The sequence below is a fragment of the Rhinoraja longicauda genome, chromosome 39 (genome assembly GCF_053455715.1).
Source record: "Rhinoraja longicauda isolate Sanriku21f chromosome 39, sRhiLon1.1, whole genome shotgun sequence".
Taxonomy (NCBI): domain Eukaryota; kingdom Metazoa; phylum Chordata; class Chondrichthyes; order Rajiformes; family Arhynchobatidae; genus Rhinoraja; species Rhinoraja longicauda.
The window spans coordinates 8854737-8873689 of record NC_135991.1 but is presented as its reverse complement, the minus strand read 5'-3'; the positions used below and the strand labels follow the sequence as shown (position 1 = coordinate 8873689).

General features: G+C 49.5%; 1 protein-coding gene across 1 annotated transcript in view; it reads right to left on the bottom strand.

Moving 5' to 3' along the window:
• LOC144611188 (major histocompatibility complex class I-related protein 1-like) overlaps positions 1–17231 on the bottom strand; it is a 29843-nt gene extending 12612 nt beyond the window's left edge. The window contains exons 1-5 of the mRNA XM_078430240.1: positions 17094–17231; positions 14425–14694; positions 8602–8871; positions 3944–4057; positions 1695–1724 (exon numbers count right to left, since the gene is read on the bottom strand). Of these exons, the coding sequence (XP_078286366.1) occupies positions 1695–1724; positions 3944–4057; positions 8602–8871; positions 14425–14694; positions 17094–17112 (703 nt within the window). The 5' untranslated portion in view covers positions 17113–17231. The remainder of the gene's footprint in view (positions 1–1694; positions 1725–3943; positions 4058–8601; positions 8872–14424; positions 14695–17093) is intronic.
• Positions 17232–18953: the final 1722 nt, after the last annotated feature.

The following is an 18953-nucleotide window of genomic DNA, read 5'->3' as shown; positions in this document are numbered from 1 at the left end:
GTACCTCTAAACTAAACTAAAAACTAATGTAACATTGATAACGTCTGATTAAATATAGTTTAAAGGCCACCAAGGAGCACTTCAGTTGGTGAGAGGATATAGTCATATAGTGAAACAGCGTGGAAACAGGCCCTTCGGCCCAACTTGCCCACACCGGCCAACATGTCCCAGCTACACTAGTCCCACCTGTCCACGTTTGGCCCATATCCCTCCAAATCTGTCCTGTCCATGTAACTGTCCAACTGTTTCTTAAACATTGGTTCAGTTGCCTGATTAACAGTTGGAAAAAACTGTCCCTGGATCTGGAGTTGTGCGTTTTCACACTTCTGTACCTCTTGCCTGATTAGGGGTTGCCAACTATCTCACTCCCAAATAAGGGACAAGGTGATGTCACCGCCCCGCGCCCCACGTGACCTCACCCAGCCAGCGACCACGTGCTCCCGCTCCACCAATGGCGGCTGCCCGGGCCGGGAGGCGGGTTGCTAGGTAACTTCCATTAGAAGGCGTCCGGGCCTACACTGTCCAGACCTACAGCGTCCGGGCCTACACTGTCCAGACCTACAGCGTCCGGGCCTACACTGTCCGGACCTACACTGACTGGACCTACACTGTCCGGACCTACAGTGTCCGGGCCTACACTGTCCGGACCTACAGTGTCTGGGCCTACAGCGTCCGGGCCTACAGCGTCCGGGCCTACAGCGTCCGGGCCTACAGCGTCCGGGCCTACACTGTCGGGGCCTACACTGTCTGGACCTACACTGTCCAGACCTACAGCGTCCGGGCCTACACTGTCCGGGCCTACACTGTCCGGACCTACACTGAGTGGACCTACACTGTCCGGACCTACAGTGTCTGGGCCTACACTGTCCGGACCTACAGCGTCCGGGTCTACAGCGTCCGGGCCTACACTGTCCGGGCCTACACTGTCTGGACCTACACTGTCCGGACCTACACTGTCCGGACCTACAGTGTCTGGGCCTACACTGTCCGGGCCTACACTGTCCGGGCCTACACTGTCCGGGCCTACAGCGTCCGGACCTACAGCATCCGGGCCTACACTGTCCGGGCCTACACTGTCTGGACCTACACTGTCCGGACATACAGCGTCCGGGTTTACACTGTCCGGGCCTACACTGTCTGGACCTACAGCATCCGGGCCTACAGCGTCCGGGCCTACAGCGTCCGGACCTACAGCGTCCGGGCCTGCAGCGTCCGAACCTACAGCGTCTGGGCCTACAGCGTCCGGGCCTACAGTGTCCGGACCTACAGCGTCCGGGCCTACAGCGTCTAGACCTACAGCATCCGGGCCTACACTGTCTGGACCTACACTGTCCGGGCCTACAGCGTCCAGGTCTACAGTGCCCGGGCCTACAGTGTCCGGGCCAACAGCGTCTGGACCTACAGCGTCTGGGCCTACACTGTCCGGACCTACAGCGTCAGGGCCTACAGCGCCCCCCCGGGCCTATAGCGTCCGGGCCTAGACTATCCGGGCCTACAGAGTCTGGGCCTACAGCGCCCCCCCCAGGCCTAATACGGGACAAGGGCGGTCCCGTACGGGACAAACCAATTTAGCTAAAAATCCGGGATGTCCCGGCTAATACTTGACAGATGGCGACACTGAGCCTGATGAAAGAGTGAGTGGTAAATTCTGTCTATGTGTACATTATACAAAAGCTATTGAGACTTTAGCTCACCTGTTGGATGAATGCCTGACTTCTTGCCACCTGTACAAAGAAACAGAGAGATTACGTGTTTGGCATCAACATTGAAACAAGCCTGGCAGCTCGTCAGTTCCTTATTAAATCTTTCCCCCTCACATTAAACCTATGCCATCTAGATCTTGATTCCCCCAACTCTGGGTAAAAGAACTGTGCGTCCACCTGATCTATTCATGATCTAATACACCTCTATAAGTTCACCACACATTCTTTTATGCTCCAAGGAATAAAGTCCTAGCCTGCCCAATCTCTCCCTGTACCTCAGGCCTTTGAGTCCTGGCAACATCCTCGTAAATCTGCCCTCTTTCTAACTTAAGGGCCTGTTCCAGTTACGCGATTTTTAAGGCGACTGCCAAAGTCGTAGCAGATGGCCGAAATTTTCTATTACCCCACGACAATGAGCACGACAATGACCACGACAATGACCACGACAATGACCACGACAATGAGCACGACAATGACCACGACAATGACCACGACAATGACCACGACAACGACCACGACAACGACCACGACAACGACCACGACCACGACAACGACCACGACAACGACCACGACAACGACCACGACAACGACCACGACAATGACCACGACAATGACCACGACAATGACCACGACAACGACCACGACAACGACCACGACAACGACCACGACAATGACCACGACAAAGACCACGACAATGACCACGGCAATGACCACGACAATGACCACGACAATGACCACGACAATGACCACGACAATGCCGAGCCGGGTCGATACTAGTTACTTTTTTTGTGAAACTAGCACCTGGCTAAGAGATTACACCGTCTTCGGAAACATCGCGAAATTCCCCACGCTTAAACTGCCGCCTCCAATCTACCTGTCAGATGTCCTGACGGTAAATAAATTGGTTAAACAATAGACAATAGGTGCAGGAGGAGGCCGTTCGGCCCTTCGAGCCTGCACCCACCGCCATTCAATGTGATCATGGCTGATCATTCTCAATCAGTACCCCGTTCCTGCCTTCTCCCCATACCTCCTGACTCCGCTATCCTTAAGAGCTCTATCTAGCTCTCTCTTGAATGCATTCAGAGAATTGGCCTCCACTGCCTTCTGAGGCAGTGAATTCCACAGATTCACAACTCTCTGACTGAAAAAGCTTTTCCTCATCTCCGTTCTAAATGGCCGACCCCTTACTCTTAAACTGTGGCCCCTGGTTCTGGACTCCCCCAACATTGGGAACATGTTTCCTGCCTCTAACGTGTCCAACCCCTTAATAATCTTATACGTTTCGATAAGATCTCCTCTCATCCTTCTAAATTCCAGTGTAATACAAGCCTAGTCGCTCCAGTCTTTCAACATATGATAGTCCCGCCATTCCGGGAATTAATCTAGTAAACCTACGCTGCACGCCCTCAATAGCAAGAATATCCTTCCTCAAATTTGGAGACCAAAACTGCACACAGTACTCCAGGTGCGGTCTCACTAGGGCCCTGTACAACTGCAGAAGGACCTCTTTGCTCCTATACTCAACTCCTCTTGTTATGAAGGCCAACATGCCATTGGCTTTCTTCACTACCTGCTGTACCTGCATGCTTCCTTTCAGTGACTGATGCACTAGGACACCCAGATCTCGTTGTACGTCCCCTGTTCCTAACTTGACACCATTCAGATAATATTGAAACTGTTGTCGTCCGCGGCCTTCGTCAATAACATATAACATATAACAACTACAGCATGGAAACAGGCCTGTCCGGCCCTACCAGTCCACGCCGACCATTCTCCCTGACCTAGTCTCATCTACCTGCACTCAGATCATAACCCTCCAATCCCCTCCTATCCATATACCTATCCAATTTACTCTTAAATAATAAAATCGAGCCAGCCTCCACCACTTCCACCGGAAGCCCATTCCATACAGCCACAACCCTCTGAGTAAAGAAGTTCCCCCTCATGTTACCCCTAAACCTTTGTCCCTCAATTCTGAAGCTATGTCCCCTTGTTGGAATCTTCCCCACTCTCAAAGGGAAAAGCCTACCCACGTCAACTCTGTCCGTCCCTCTCAAAATTTTAAAAACCTCTATCAAGTCCCCCCTCAACCTTCTACGCTCCAAAGAATAAAGACCCAACCTGTTCAACCTCTCTCTGTAGCCTAAGTGCTGAAACCCAGGCAACATTCTAGTAAATCTCCTCTGTACCCTCTCCATTTTGTCGACATAATGTGAGGAAAGCCTCCATTAACTTACCGTGTAAGAGCCAGTAATAAACCACAGTGGTTACAATGGCTGAACAAATTCCTAGTATTGCCAGCACAGCTCCAATGATGATCAAACCTTCATTCAACACCTCCCGTTTGCGTTCTGCAGAGAAGACACATTGTAAGGTGCACGTAACTATTACTTTAGAGTTTAGAGATTCGGCAAGGAAACAGGTCCTTCGGCCCAAAGAATCTCCCTGGGATAGCAGGATTGTCATATGAGGAAAGATTGGAAAGACTGGGCTTGTGTTCGCTGGAGTTTAGAAGGATGAGAGGGGATCTTATAGAGCAGCATAGGTTCACCAAGTTAATCCCCGGGATGGCGGGACTGTCATATGAGGAAAGATTGGAAAGACTGGGCTTGTATTCACTGGAGTTGAGAAGGATAAGAGGGGGATCTTATAGAGACGTATAAAATCGTGAAAGGACTGGACAAGCTAGATGCAGGAAAAATGTTCCCCAATGTTGGGGGAGTCCAGAACCAGGGGCCACACAGACTAAGAATAAAGGGGAGGCCATTTAAAACTGAGGTGAGAAGGAACTTTTTCACCCAGAGAGTTGTGAATTTGTGGAATTCTCTGCCACAGAGGGCAGTGGAGGCCGATTCACTGGATGGATTTAAGAGAGAGTTAGATAGAGCTCTTGGGGCTAGTGGAATCAAGGGATATGGGGAGAAGGCAGGCACGGGTTACTGATTGTGGATGATCAGCCATGATCACAATGAATGGCGGTGCGTACAGGCTCGAAGGGCCAAATGGCCTCCTCCTGCACCTATTTTCAATGTTTCTATAATTTAGATTGGTTGGTCAGAAAGGCTTTTGGCACATTGGCCTTCTTCAGTCAGAGTTTTGTATACAGAAGTGTGGAGGTGATGTTGCAGTTGTATAAGGCATTGGCGAGGCTGCATTTGGAGTATTGTGTTCAGTTCTGGGCACCATGTTATAGGAGAGATGTTGTCAAGCTGGAAAGGGCACAGAGAAGATTTACGAGGATGTTGCCAGGGCTAGAGGTTGTGAGCTACAGGGAGAGGTTGAGCAGGCTGGGTCTGTATTCTTTGGAGCGCAGGAGGATGAGGGACGATCTTATAGAGGTGTATAAAATCATGAGAGGAATAGATCGGGTAGAGTCTTTTACCCAGAGTTGGGGAATCGAGGACCAGAGGACATAGGTTCAAGGTGAAGGGGAAAGGATTTATTAGGAATCTGAGGGGTAACTTTTCCACACAGAGGGTGGTGGGTGTATGGAACGAGCTGCCGGAGGAAGTAGTTGAGGCTGGGACTATCCCAACGTTTAAGAAACAGTTGGACAGGTACATGGATAGGACAGGTTTGGAGGGATATGGACCAAGCGCAGGCAGGTGGGACTAGTGTAGATGGGGCATGTTGGCAGGTGTGGGCAGGTGGGACTAGTGTAGATGGGGACATGTTGGCCGGTGTGAGCAGGTGGGACTAGTGTAGATAGGGCATGTTGGCAGGTGTGGGCAGGTGGGACTAGTGTAGATGGGGACATGTTGGCCGGTGTGGGCAGGTGGGACTAGTGTAGATGGGGACATGTTGGCCGGTGTGAGCAGGTGGGACTAGTGTAGCTGGGACATGTTGGCCGGTGTGGGCAGGTGGGACTGGTGTAGATGGGGCATGTTGGCCGGTGTGGGCAGGTGGGACTGGTGTAGATGGGACATGTTGGCCGGTGTGGGCAGGTGGGACTAGTGTAGCTGGGACATGTTGGCAGGTGTGGGCGGGTGGGACTAGTGTAGATGGGACATGTTGGCAGGTGTGGGCAGGTGGGACTAGTGTAGATGGGACATGTTGGCCGGTGTGGGCAGGTGGGACTAGTGTTACTTGATATATGTTGGCAGGTATGGGCAGGTGGGACTAATGTAGATGGGACATGTTGGCCGGTGTGGGCAGGTGGGACTAGTGTAGCTGGGACATGTTGGCAGGTGTGGGCAGGTGGGACTAGTGTAGATGGGGCATGTTGGCCGGTGTGGGCAGGTGGGACTAGTGTAGAGGGGCATGTTGGCAGGTGTGGGCAGGTGGGACTAGTGTAGATGGGGCATGTTGGCCGGTGTGGGCAGGTGGGACTAGTGTAGATGGGGCATGTTGGCCGGTGTGGGCAGGTGGGACTAGTGTAGATGGGACATGTTGGCCGGTGTGGGCAGGTGGGACTAGTGTAGATGGGACATGTTGGCAGGTGTGGGCAGGTGGGACTAGTGTAGATGGGGCGTGTTGGCAGGTGTGGGCAGGTGGGACTAGTGTAGATGGGGCATGTTGGCCGGTGTGGGCAAGTTGGGCCGAAAGGCCTGTTTCCACACTGTGTCATTCTATGACTATGAATCCACGCCGATCATCGATTACCTGTTCGCACAGGTGAGCAGTTTAGTTTAGTTGAGAGATACCGTGCGGAAACAGGCCCTTCGGCCCACCGAGTCCGCACCGACCCATGATCCCTGCACACTAACACTATCCTACACACACTGGGGACAATTTACACTTACCCAAGCCAATTAACCTACAAACCTGCACGTCTTTGGAGTGTGGGAGGAAACCGAAGATCTCGGAGAAAACCCACGCAGGTCACGGGGAGAACGTACAAACTCCGTACAGGCGGCGCCCGTAGTCGGAATCGAACCCGGGTCTCTGGCGCTGTAAGCGCTGTAAGGCGGCAACTCTACCGCTGCGCCACCGTGACCTAGTTCGAGATGTGGACTCTTATACATCGGTGAGACCAAACGTCGACCGGGCGATCATTTCAGTGAACACCTTCGCTCAGTCCGCCTGAACCTACCTGATCTCCCAGTGGCTCAGCACTTCAACTCCCCCTCCCACTCCCACACTGACCTTTCTGTCCTGGGCCTCCTCCATTATCAGAGTGAGGCCCAGCGCAAATTGGAGGTACAGCATCTCATATTTTGCTTGGGCAGCTTACAGCCGAGCGGGAATTAATTTTGATTTCTCTAACTTCCCTCTCTCTCTATCCCTCAGATTGATCCCTGGGATGGCGGGACTTTCATATGAAGAAAGACTGGCATGACATGTAGCCCTGCAACGATACAACGCAAACCCAATCTGGTTAGTTTACGAGCTCCGTTTGTAATTGAAAGCTCCAGTCATTGAAAGCAAGCATGCAGGTGCAGCAGGCAGTGAAGAAAGCGAATGGTATGTTGGCATTCATAGCAAGAGGATTTGAGTTTAGGAGCAGGGAGGTTCTGCTGCAGTTGTACAGGGCCTTGGTGAGACCACACCTGGAGTATTGTGTGCAGTTTTGGTCTCCTAACCTGAGGAAAGACGTTCTTGCCTTAGAGGGAGTACAGAGAAGGTCCACCAGATTGATCCCTGGGATGGCGGGACTTTCATATGAAGAAAGACTGGATAGACTAGGCTTGTACTCGCTGGAATTTAGAAGACTGAGGGGGGGATCTAATAGAAACATATAAAATTCTTAAGGGGTTGGAGAGGCTAGATGCGGGAAGATTGTTCCCGATGTTGGGGGAGTCCAGAACCAGGGGTCACAGCTTAAGGATAAGGGGGAAGTCTTTTAGGACCGAGATGAGAAAACATTTCTTCACACAGAGAGTGGTGAGTCTGTGGAATTCTCTGCCACAGAAGGTAGTTGAGGCCAGTTCATTGGCTATATTTAAGAGGGAGTTAGATGTGGCCCTTGTGGCTAAAGGGATCAGGGGGTATGGAGAGAAGGCAGGTACGGGATACTGAGTTGGATGATCAGCCATGATCATATTGAATGGCGGTGCGTACAGGCTCGAAGGGCCGAATGGCCTACTCCTGCACCTATTTTCTATTTTCTCCCCACCTAAGTCGCACCAGCTTCTCGTTCTCATCCAGCAAACAGCTAACAATGGCCTGTTTCCTTTATCATCGTTACATTTTTGCATATCTTTATTTCATTTGTTCTATATCTCTCCACCACTGTCTATATCTCTCGTTTCATAGAAACATAGAAAATAGGTGCAGGAGTAGGCCATTCGGCCCTTCGAGCCTGTACGCACCGCCATTCAATATGATCATGGCTGATCATCCAACTCAGTATCCCGTACCTGCCTTCTCTCCGTACCCCCTGATCCCTTTAGCCACAAGGGCCACATCTAACTCCCTCTTAAATATAGCCAATGAACTGGCCTCAACTACCTTCTGTGGCAGAGAATTCCACAGATTCACCACTCTCTCTGTGAAAAAAGACTCGGTCCTAAAAGACTTCCCCCTTATCCTTAAACTGTGACCCCTTGTTCTGGACTTCCCCAACATCGGGAACAATCTTCCTGCATCTAGCCTGTACAAACCCCTTAAGAATTTTGTAAGTTTCAATAAGATCCCCCCTCAATCTTCTAAATTCCAGCGAGTACAAGCCGAGTCTATCCAGTCTTTCTTCATATGAAAGTCCTGCCATCCCAGGAATCAATCTGGTGAACCTTCTCTGGTTTACCTTTCCCCTGACTGTCTGAAGAAGGGTCTCGGCCCGAAACGTCCCCCATTCCTTCTCTCCAGAGAAGCTGCCCGTCCCACTGAGTTACTCCAGCTTTTTTTTTGTGTCTACCTTCACTCAGCATGACATCCCTGTTTCTGTATTCTGGAGCTACTCCAGCACTTTGTGTCTATCGCTGTGAGTGATCTTTTCACGAATTGTCTCTCTTACCCAGAGGTATGAAGAGCTTCCCATTGACCGCCTCGTGTTCCACTTGACAGACGTACTTTCCGCCATCTTCATTTAGTGGGCGTACGCTCCTGACTTGGTAAGTCCCGTCGCTTTCAGGGACGACGTCCACCGTCTCCTGCCCCATCTCCACCACCTCTCCGTTTCTGACCCAGCTCACGTTAACGTCACGGGGAAAGAATCCTCTCGCCCAGCACACCAGGTAATCCTGGCCTAGTTTCCTCTGGGTGTAAGCCCTGGTGTTGGATGGAGCTGCACAAACATGGAAGAACGAGGTACAGGTAGAAAACAGCTTGTACCACCGGGTGGCGCCATCAGCGACGGCAGCCTCGCCAACAGTCGGTCTGTCCTTCTCGTCCTTTGTTTGTTATTTTTGGTGAGTTTTTAACGTCCACGCATGTGGGTGAGGTTAAATAAAAAGGGGAAAAGATCCGAGTGTTTGCGTGAGGCGTACAACAAACATTTACACACAAAATTACCGGTTTCAAGCCTGCATTTCAAAGTAAAGGTGCAGCAGGCAGTGAAGAAAGCCAATGGTATGTTGGCATTCATAGCGAGGGGATTTGAGTATAGGAGCAGGGAGGTTCTGCTGCAGTTGTATAGGGCATTGGTGAGACCACACCTGGAGTATTGGGTACAGTTTTGGTCCCCTAATCTGAGGAAAGACATTCTTGCCATAGAGGGAGTACAGAGAAGGTTCACCAGATTGATTCCCTGGGATGGCAGGACTTTCATATGAAGAAAGACTGGATAGACTCGGCTTGTACTCGCTGGAATTTAGAAGATTGAGGGGGGATCTTATAGAAACTTACAAAATTCTTAAGGGGTTGGACAGGCTAGATGCAGGAAGATTGTTCCCGATGTTGGGGAAGTCCAGAACAAGGAGTCACAGTTTAAGGATAAGGGGGAAGTCTTTTAGGACCGAGATGAGAACGTTTTTTTTCACACAGAGAGTGGTGAATCTGTGGAATTCTCTGCCACAGAAGGTAGTTGAGGCCAGTTCATTGGCTATATTTAAGAGGGAGTTAGATGTGGCCCTTGTGGCTAAAGGGATCAGGGGGTATGGAGAGAATAGACAATAGACAATAGACAATAGGTGCAGGAGTAGGCCATTCAGCCCTTCGAGCCAGCACCACCATTCAATGCGATCATGGCTGATCACTCTCAATCAGTACCCCGTTCCTGCCTTCTCCCCATACCCCCTCACTCCGCTATCCTTAAGAGCTCTATCCAGCTCTCTCTTGAAAGCATCCAACGAACTGGCCTCCACTGCCTTCTGAGGCAGAGAATTCCACACCTTCACCACTCTCTGACTGAAAAGGTACAGATTACTGAGTTGGATGATCAGCCATGATCGTATTGAATGGCGGTGCGTACAGACTCGAAGGGCCGAATGGCCTACTCCTGCACCTATTTTCTATGTTTCTATGTTTCTATAAAAACAAACATTACAAAATAATGTGAATATATCACTGTGCACTAATAACATTTTGAAGTAAATTCGCACATTAATTTATAATCAGCCCAAAAAGGTGGTAATTGGCTTTTCTGCTGTGTTTTATATTTTAACCCTGTCTTAATTAATCTATTTACTAAAACTCTCGTTTGTTTGTTTGTTTGTTCCCGAACTACAGCCAAAACGGTCCACGATCGCGCGACAATTTTAGGCCCACCTTGCTCACCGTCCTCCCTTTGGTGCTAATGGAAGAAGTTTCATTGAAATCGGTGTTAGATTTTTAAAGTTATTCACATTTTAAAGTTTAAACCTATCTCCTAGGGAAGGAGGGAGTTGAGAAGGATGGAGTGGGGGGGGGGGGGGGGGGAGGGGGTGTTGAGGGAGGGGAGGAGGGAAGGGGAGGGGGAAGGGGGGAGGGAAGGGAGCAGGGAGGGGAGGAGAGGGTGCTGGACCAATGCAGGAGAGGTTTAGGCCCAACGGGTACACTTGGTCTAGTTTAGTTATATAATCTTGCACTTAAATGTAATATTTACTCATTACAGTCCCACCACTGATTTTCTGGCACTCTTGGTTCCAGGGCTTTGCTGGTTTATCCAGCCGGCCAAGGAAGTCGCTCGGCAATGGGGATAGATATTTCATATTTCATATATTTCAATATAGACAATAGACAATAGGTGCAGGAGTAGGCCATTCAGCCCTTCAAGTCAGCACCGCCATTCAATGCGATCATGGCTGATCACTCTCAATCAGTACCCCGTTCCTGCCTTCTCCCCATACCCCCTCACTCCGCTATCCTTAAGAGCTCTATCCAGCTCTCTCTTGAAAGCATCCAACGAACTGGCCTCCATTGCCTTCTGAGGCAGAGAATTCCACACCTTCACCACTCTCTGACTGAAAAAGTTCTTCCCCATCTCTGTTCTAAATGGCCTACCCCTTATTCTTAAACTGTGGCCCCTTGTTCTGGACTCCCCCGACATTGGGAACATGTTTCCTGCCTCTAATGTGTCCAATCCCCTAATTATCTTATATGTTTCAATAAGATCCCCCCTCATCCTTCTAAATTCCAGTGTATACAAGCCCAATCGCTCCAGCCTTTCAACATACGACAGTCCCGCCATTCCGGGAATTAACCTAGTGAACCTACGCTGCACGCCCTCCATAGCAAGAATATCCTTCCTCAAATTTGGAGACCAAAACTGCACACAGTACTCCAGGTGCGGTCTCACCAGGGCCCGGTACAACTGTAGAAGGACCTCTTTGCTCCTATACTCAACTCCTCTTGTTATGAAGGCCAACATTCCATTGGCTTTCTTCACTGCCTGCTGAACCTGCATGCTTCCTTTCAGTGACTGATGCACTAGGACACCCAGATCTCGTTGAACTCCCCCTCCTCCTAACTTGACACCATTCAGATAATAATCTGCCTTTCTATTCTTACTTCCAAAGTGAATAACCTCACACTTATCTACATTAAACTGCATCTGCCATGTATCCGCCCACTCACACAACCTGTCCAAGTCACCCTGCAGCCTTATTGCATCTTCCTCACAATTCACACTACACCCCCCCGCTTAGTATCATCTGCAAATTTGCTAATGGTACTTTTAATCCCTTCGTCTAAGTCATTAATGTATATTTCATATATATACAGCCGGAAACAGGCCTTTTCGGCCCACCAAGTCCGTGCCGCCGAGCGATCCCCGCACATTAACACTATCCTGGCTCCCCATCCCCCGGAGAATCCAGTACAAAATCCTCCTCATAACCTACAAAGCCCTCCATAACCTGGCCCCATCCTACCTGACCGACCTCCTCCACAGACACACTCCCACCTGCACCCTCCGCTCTGCCGCTGCCAATCTCCTATCCCCCCACATCCGGACCAAACTCAGATCCTGGGGGGACAAGGCTTTCTCCATCGCTGCTCCCACCCTATGGAACTCACTACCCCAAACCGTTAGAGACTCCTCCACACTCACCACATTCAAAACATCGCTGAAGTCTCACCTGTTCAGCACTGCCTTCAACCACTGAAGGTCACCTCACCTACTGTCTCCTTTCTCTGTTCGTTTATTTATTTACTTATTTATCTATTTATTCATTTCCCTATGTTCTCAAAATCTCTGTAAAGCGTCTTTGAGTGTATGAAAAGCGCTATATAAATAAAATGCATTATTATTATTATTATTATTATCCTACACCCACTAGGGACAATTAAAAAAAAACCATTTACCCAGCCAATGAACCTACATACCTGTACGTCTTTGGAGTGTGGGAGGAAACCGAAGATCTCGGAGAAAACCCACGCAGGTCATGGGGAGAACGTACAAACTCCTTACAGTGCAGCACCCGTAGTCAGGATCGAACCTGAGTCTCCGGCGCTGCATTCGCTGTAAGGCAGCAACTCTACCGCTGCGCCACCGTGCTGCCCTATAAAACATCTTCTTTGCAACACCTCCATCCGACATTTCCGGAGGTTACACATTCAATGCAGATATTCATTTCCAATTTTACACAGAATCCCCCTGACCTGCTGAGTTACTCCAGCATTTTGTGAATAAATACCTTTGAGTGATTTGATTGAGTAATCTGAGAGTAAATAATGATCCCAATTGAAGTTCCCTTTTGGCCTTACTGGGGTTTGAACTCCTGACTCCAGCCTGGTGAGTTTCAGCTGCAGTGCCCTGACCACAACACCACCACCACCTCTCCTGTGCCGGCTCCAGCTGGGCTGGAGTTCAAGAGGCCCCGGCCGCAGGTTGCAAATTCAACCCGCCGATCAGCCGTGGAAGTCCCGATGAGGTCGAGATTGGCTGCCTTGGCCAGCCTAGGCGCCACATTTTCGGGGAGACTTCCAGGGCGCGCGGGGATAGTTGCAGGAGTAGGCCATTCAGCCCTTCGAGCCAGCACCGCCATTCAATGCGATCATGGCTGATCACTCTCAATCAGTACCCCGTTCCTGCCTTCTCCCCATACCCCCTCACTCCGCTATCCTTAAGAGCTCTATCCAGCTCGCTCTTGAAAGCATCCAACGAACTGGCCTCCACTGCCTTCTGAGGCAGAGAATTCCACACCTTCACCACTCTCTGACTGAAAAAGTTCTTCCTCATCTCCATTCTAAATGGCCTACCCCTTATTCTTAAACTGTGGCCCCTTGTTCTGGACTCCCCCAACATTGGGAACATGTTTCCTGCCTCTAATGTGTCCAATCCCCTAATTATCTTATATGTTTCAATAAGATCCCCCCTCATCCTTCTATATTCCAGTGTATACAAGCCCAATCGCTCCAGCCTTTCAACATACGACAGTTCCGCCATTCCGGGAATTAACCTAGTGAACCTACGCTGCACGCCCTCCATAGCAAGAATATCCTTCCTCAAATTTGGAGACCAAAACTGCACACAGTACTCCAGGTGCGGTCTCACTAGGGCCCGGTACAACTGTAGAAGGACCTCTTTGCTCCTATACTCAACTCCTCTTGTTATGAAGGCCAACATTCCATTGGCTTTCTTCACTGCCTGCTGTACCTGCATGCTTCCTTTCAGTGACTGATGCACTAGGACACCCAGATCTCGTTGAACTCCCCCTCCTCCTAACTTGACACCATTCAGATAATAATCTGCCTTTCTATTCTTACTTCCAAAGTGAATAACCTCACACTTATCCACATTAAACTGCATCTGCCATGTATCCGCCCACTCACACAACCTGTCCAAGTCACCCTGCAGCCTTATTGCATCTTCCTCACAGCTCACACTACTCCCCAGCTTAGTATCATCTGCAAATTTGCTAATGGTACTTTTAATCCCTTCGTCTAAGTCATTAATGTATATCGTAAATAGCTGGGGTCCCAACACCGAACCTTGCGGCATTGGTGCAGCACCCTCTCCTTTCCCCCTCCTCCTTCCTCCCCCTCCTGCTCCATCCACCCCCTCCCCCTTCCACCCCTCCCCTACCACTCCATTCCCCTCAACCCCCCTAATCCTCCCTCCCTCCACCCCCTCCCTAGGAGATAGATTTAAGCTTTAAAATGTGAATAACTTGAAAAATATAACACCGATTTCAATGAAACTTCTTCCATTAGCACCGAAGGAACGACGGTAAGAAGGCGGGCCTAAAATTGTCGCGCTATCGTGTACCGTTTTGGTTCTAGTTCAGGAACAAACAAACAAACATACATGAGTTTTAGTATACAGATATATATATGTTACGGGGAGAAGGCAGGAGAGTGGGGTTAGAGGGAAGAGATAGACCAGCCATGATTGGAAGGCAGAGTGGACTTGATGGGCCGAATGGCCTACTTCTGCTCCTATCACTGATGACCCAGTGAGCTGAGGACACTGACTGACCTCTCCTTTCTTGGGTGACGTTGGTTAGGAGAACGAGGCGCTTGATTCTGTCACAGAGGCTGGAGACCAGTTGGGGCACAGACTCCACGAATTTGAGGTTGGCGTTGCGGTCGTCCACCAGGGACTGGGCGTGAGGCTGGGTGGCAACGAATGACTTGTTGTCCAGCTGGTAGTACAGGATGGTCTCTCCATCGAAGCTGTCCACCCAAGTCACGACTGTTCGCTGACCGCGCTGGCTGCAGCCACAGAACTGGTGCATGACATGTAGCCCTGCAACGATACAACGCAAACCCAATCTGGTTAGTTTACGAGCTCCGTTTGTAATTGAAAGCTCCAGTCATTGAAAGCAAGCATGCAGGTGCAGCAGGCAGTGAAGAAAGCGAATGGTATGTTGGCATTCGTAGCAAGAGGATTTGAGTTTAGGAGCAGGGAGGTTCTGCTGCAGTTGTACAGGGCATTGGTGAGACCACACCTGGAGTATTGTGTGCAGTTTTGGTCCCCTAACCTGAGGAAAGACGTTCTTGCCTTAGAGGGAGTACAGAGAAGGTTCACCAGATTGATCCCTGGGATGGCGGGACTTTCATATGAGGAAAGACTGGATAGACTGGGCTTGTACTCACTGGAATTTAGAAGATTGAGGGGGGATCTTATAGAAACATATAAAATTCTTAAGGGGTTGGAGAGGCTAGATGCGGGAAGATTGTTCCCGATGTTGGGGGAGTCCAGAACCAGGGGTCACAACTTAAGGATAAGGGGGAAGTCTTTTAGGACCGAGATGAGAAAACATTTCTTCACACAGAGAGTGGTGAGTCTGTGGAATTCTCTGCCACAGAAGGTAGTTGAGGCCAGTTCATTGGCTATATTTAAGAGGGAGTTAGATGTGGCCCTTGTGGCTAAAGGGATCAGGGGGTATGGAGAGAAGGCAGGTACGGGATACTGAGCTGGATGATCAGCCATGATCATATTGAATGGCTGTGCGTACAGGCTCGAAGGGCCGAATGGCCTACTCCTGCACCTATTTTCTATGTTTCTATGTTTCTATGTTTTCTATGTAAACGGTCGCGTGTACCGAGGTACAGTGAAAAGCTTCTGTTACGTGCCAACCAGCAACTAACTAGCGGAAAGACAATGCATGATTACAATCGAGCCATTCACAGTGCACAGATACATGGTAAGGAATTAACATTCAGTACAATAAGAAACGTGAATAACTGAAGAAGGGTCTCTTTGTTGGGGAAGTCCAGAACAAGGGGTCACAGTTTAAGGATAAGGGGGAAGTCTTGCGTGAGGCGTACAACAAAAATTTACACACAAAATTACCAGTTTCAAGCCTGCATTTCAAAGTAAAGGTGCAGCAGGCAGTGAAGAAAGCCAATGGTATGCAGGCATTCATAGCGAGGGGACTTGAGTATAGGAGCAGGGAGGTTCTGCTGCAGTTGTACAGGGCCTTGGTGAGACCACACCTGGAGTATTGCGTACAGTTTTGGTCTCCTAATCTGAGGAAAGACATTCTTGCCATAGAGGGAGTACAGAGAAGGTTCACCAGATTGATCCCTGGGATGGCGGGACTTTCATATGAGGAAAGACTGGATAGACTGGGCTTGTACTCGCTGGAATTTAGAAGATTGAGGGGGGATCTTATAGAAACTTACAAAATTCTTAAGGGGTTGGACAGGCTAGATGCAGGAAGATTGTTCCCAATGTTGGGGAAGTCTAGAACAAGGGGTCACAGTTTAAGGATAAGGGGGAAGTCTTTTAGGACCGAGATGAGAAAGTTTTTTTTCACACAGAGAGTGGTGAATCTGTGGAATTCTCTGCCACAGAAGGTAGTTGAGGCCAGTTCATTGGCTATATTTAAGAGGGAGTTAATAGACAATAGACAATAGGTGCAGGAGTAGGCCATTCGGCCCTTCGAGCCAGCACCGCCATTCAATGTGATCATGGATGATCATTCTCAATCAGTACCCCGTTCCTGCCTTCTCCCCATACCCCCTGACTCCGCTATCCTTAAGAGCTCTATCTAGCTCTCTCTTGAATGTATTCAGAGAATTGGCCTCCACTGCCCTCTGAGGCAGAGAATTCCACAGATTCACAACTCTCTGACTAAAAAAGTTTTTCCTCATCTCTGTTCTAAATGGCCTATCCCTTATTCTTAAACTGTGGCCCCTAGTTCTGGACTCCCCCAACGTTGGGAACATGTTTCCTGCCTCTAACGTGTCCAACCCCTTAATAATCTTAAACGTTTCGATAAGATCCCCTCTCATCCTTCTAAATTCCAGTGTATAGTTTCCAGTTAGATGGGTGGCTAAAGGGATCAGGGGGTATGGAGAGAAGGCAGGTACGGGATACTGAGTTGGATGATCAGCCATGATCATATTGAATGGCGGTGCGTACAGGCTCGAAGGGCCGAATGGCCTACTCCTGCACCTATTTTCTATGTTTCTATGACTGGAAACGTCACCCATTCCTTCTCTCCTGAGATGCTGCCTGACCCGCTGAGTTACTCCAGCATTTTGTGAATAAACATTTAGTACAAGGCAATTCATGATCATAATCATACTTTATTAGCCAAGTATGTTTTGCAACACTCGAGGAATTCCATTTGCCGTACGGTCGTAACAATAAAAAGCAACAGGGCACACAAAATACATTTTAACATGAGCATCTACCACAGTGACTCCTCCTCATTTCTCACTGTGATGGAAAGCTCCTCGATGGTGAAGTCGGCAGGCCGCGGTTGGAGCGTCGATCCCAGGCGAGGGAACCCAGGCTCCGATGGGCCCCGCGATGGGGCTCAAAGCCAGTCCCCGAGCAAGGCCGCCAGCTCCACGATGTTAGGCAGCAGAGCGACCGGAGATACGACCGGGAAAACAATCGCAACTCCGGCAAGGTAAGAGATTGAGAACAAGTTTTCCCCTCCTCCAACCCCCCACACAAAACAAACCAGAGAACATTAACACAGACTTTAAAAACTCACCAAAAATAACAACAAAAAAATGAAAGGGACAGACAGACGGTAGGCGAGGCTCCCATCGCAGCGCCACCTGGTGGAAAGCCATTGTCTGAGGGTCCCCGATGAGGTAGATAGTAGTTCAGCACTGCTCTCTGGATGTGGTAGGATGGTTCAGTTGCCTGATAACAGCCGGGAAAAAACTGTCCCTGAATCTGGAGGTGTGCGTCTCCACACTTCTGTACCTCTGGCCCGATGGGAGAGGGGAGAAGAGGGAGTGGCCGGGGTGAGCTACTGAAAGTAAGCATGCAGGTACAGCAGGCAGTGAAGAAAGCCAATGGTATGTTGGCCTTCATGACAAGAGGAGTTGAGTACAGGAGCAAAGAGGTCCTTCTGCAGTTGTACAGGGCCCTGGTGAGACCGCACCTGGAGTACTGTGTGCAGTTTTGGTCTCCAAATTTGAGGAAGGACATTCTTGCTATTGAGGGCGTGCAGCGAAGGTTCACCAGGTTAATTCCCGGAATGGCGGGACTGTCTTATGTTTGTGAGAGAGAAGTAAAAAGGGTTAATTGATTTAAACTAAGGACCATGAGAAATAGCTGACCTGACTAAGAACCGCAAGAACAAATAGTGACATTCCGAGGATAAGGGCAAGATATCCAAGGAACTAGTGACGTTCCAAGGATAAGGGCAAGATATCCAAAGAGTAAATAGTGACGTTCCGAGGATAAGGGCAAGATATCCAAAGAACTAGGAGAGAGGGCAAGATGACCAGAGCACTAGGGGAGAGGGCATGAACTACTCTGTACTGCGCATGCCTAATGAGATAAATGAATATTGCAAAAACGCCCCGCATGACAAGATGCCTCATTTAAATGTACATGCGATGTATGATGTGGGAGGCAACAGGGGCGGTGTCGTTAGATTGTGCACCTCAGTGCTCCGATTGGAAGGAGCCCGAAGGGGAGGAATTTAAGATGTGACAATTGTAAAGTGAAGTGAATAAAAAGAAGGGATTTTCCCGACCTCGGTGTGTCTTGAGAGGGAAGGCACCCAACTCTGCAGACTTGCAAATAAAATACTTGTTTCTCTAGATTGTCTCGAGCATCGTAATTGTGAGCACTCACATTTGCATCTCACATGTTGAAAGACTGGAGCGACTAGGCTTGTATACACTGGAATTTAGATGGATGAGAGGAGATCTTATCGAAACGTATAAGATTATTAAGGGGTTGGACACGTTAGAGGCAGGAAACATGTTCCCAATGTTGGGGAGTCCAGAACCAGGGGGTCACAGTTTAAGAATAAGGGGTCGGCCATTTAGAACTGAGATGAGGAGAGACTTTTTCAGTCAGAGAGTTGTGAATCTGTGGAATTCTCTGCCTCAGAAGGCAGTGGGGGCCAATTCTCTGGATGCTTTCAAGAGAGAGCTAGATAGAGCTCTTAATGATAGCGGAGTCAGGGGGTATGGGGGAGGGCAGGAACGGGGTACTGATTGAGAATGATCAGCCATGATCACATTGAATGGTGGTGCTGGCTCGAAGGGCTGAATGGCCTCCTCCTGCACCTATTGTCTATT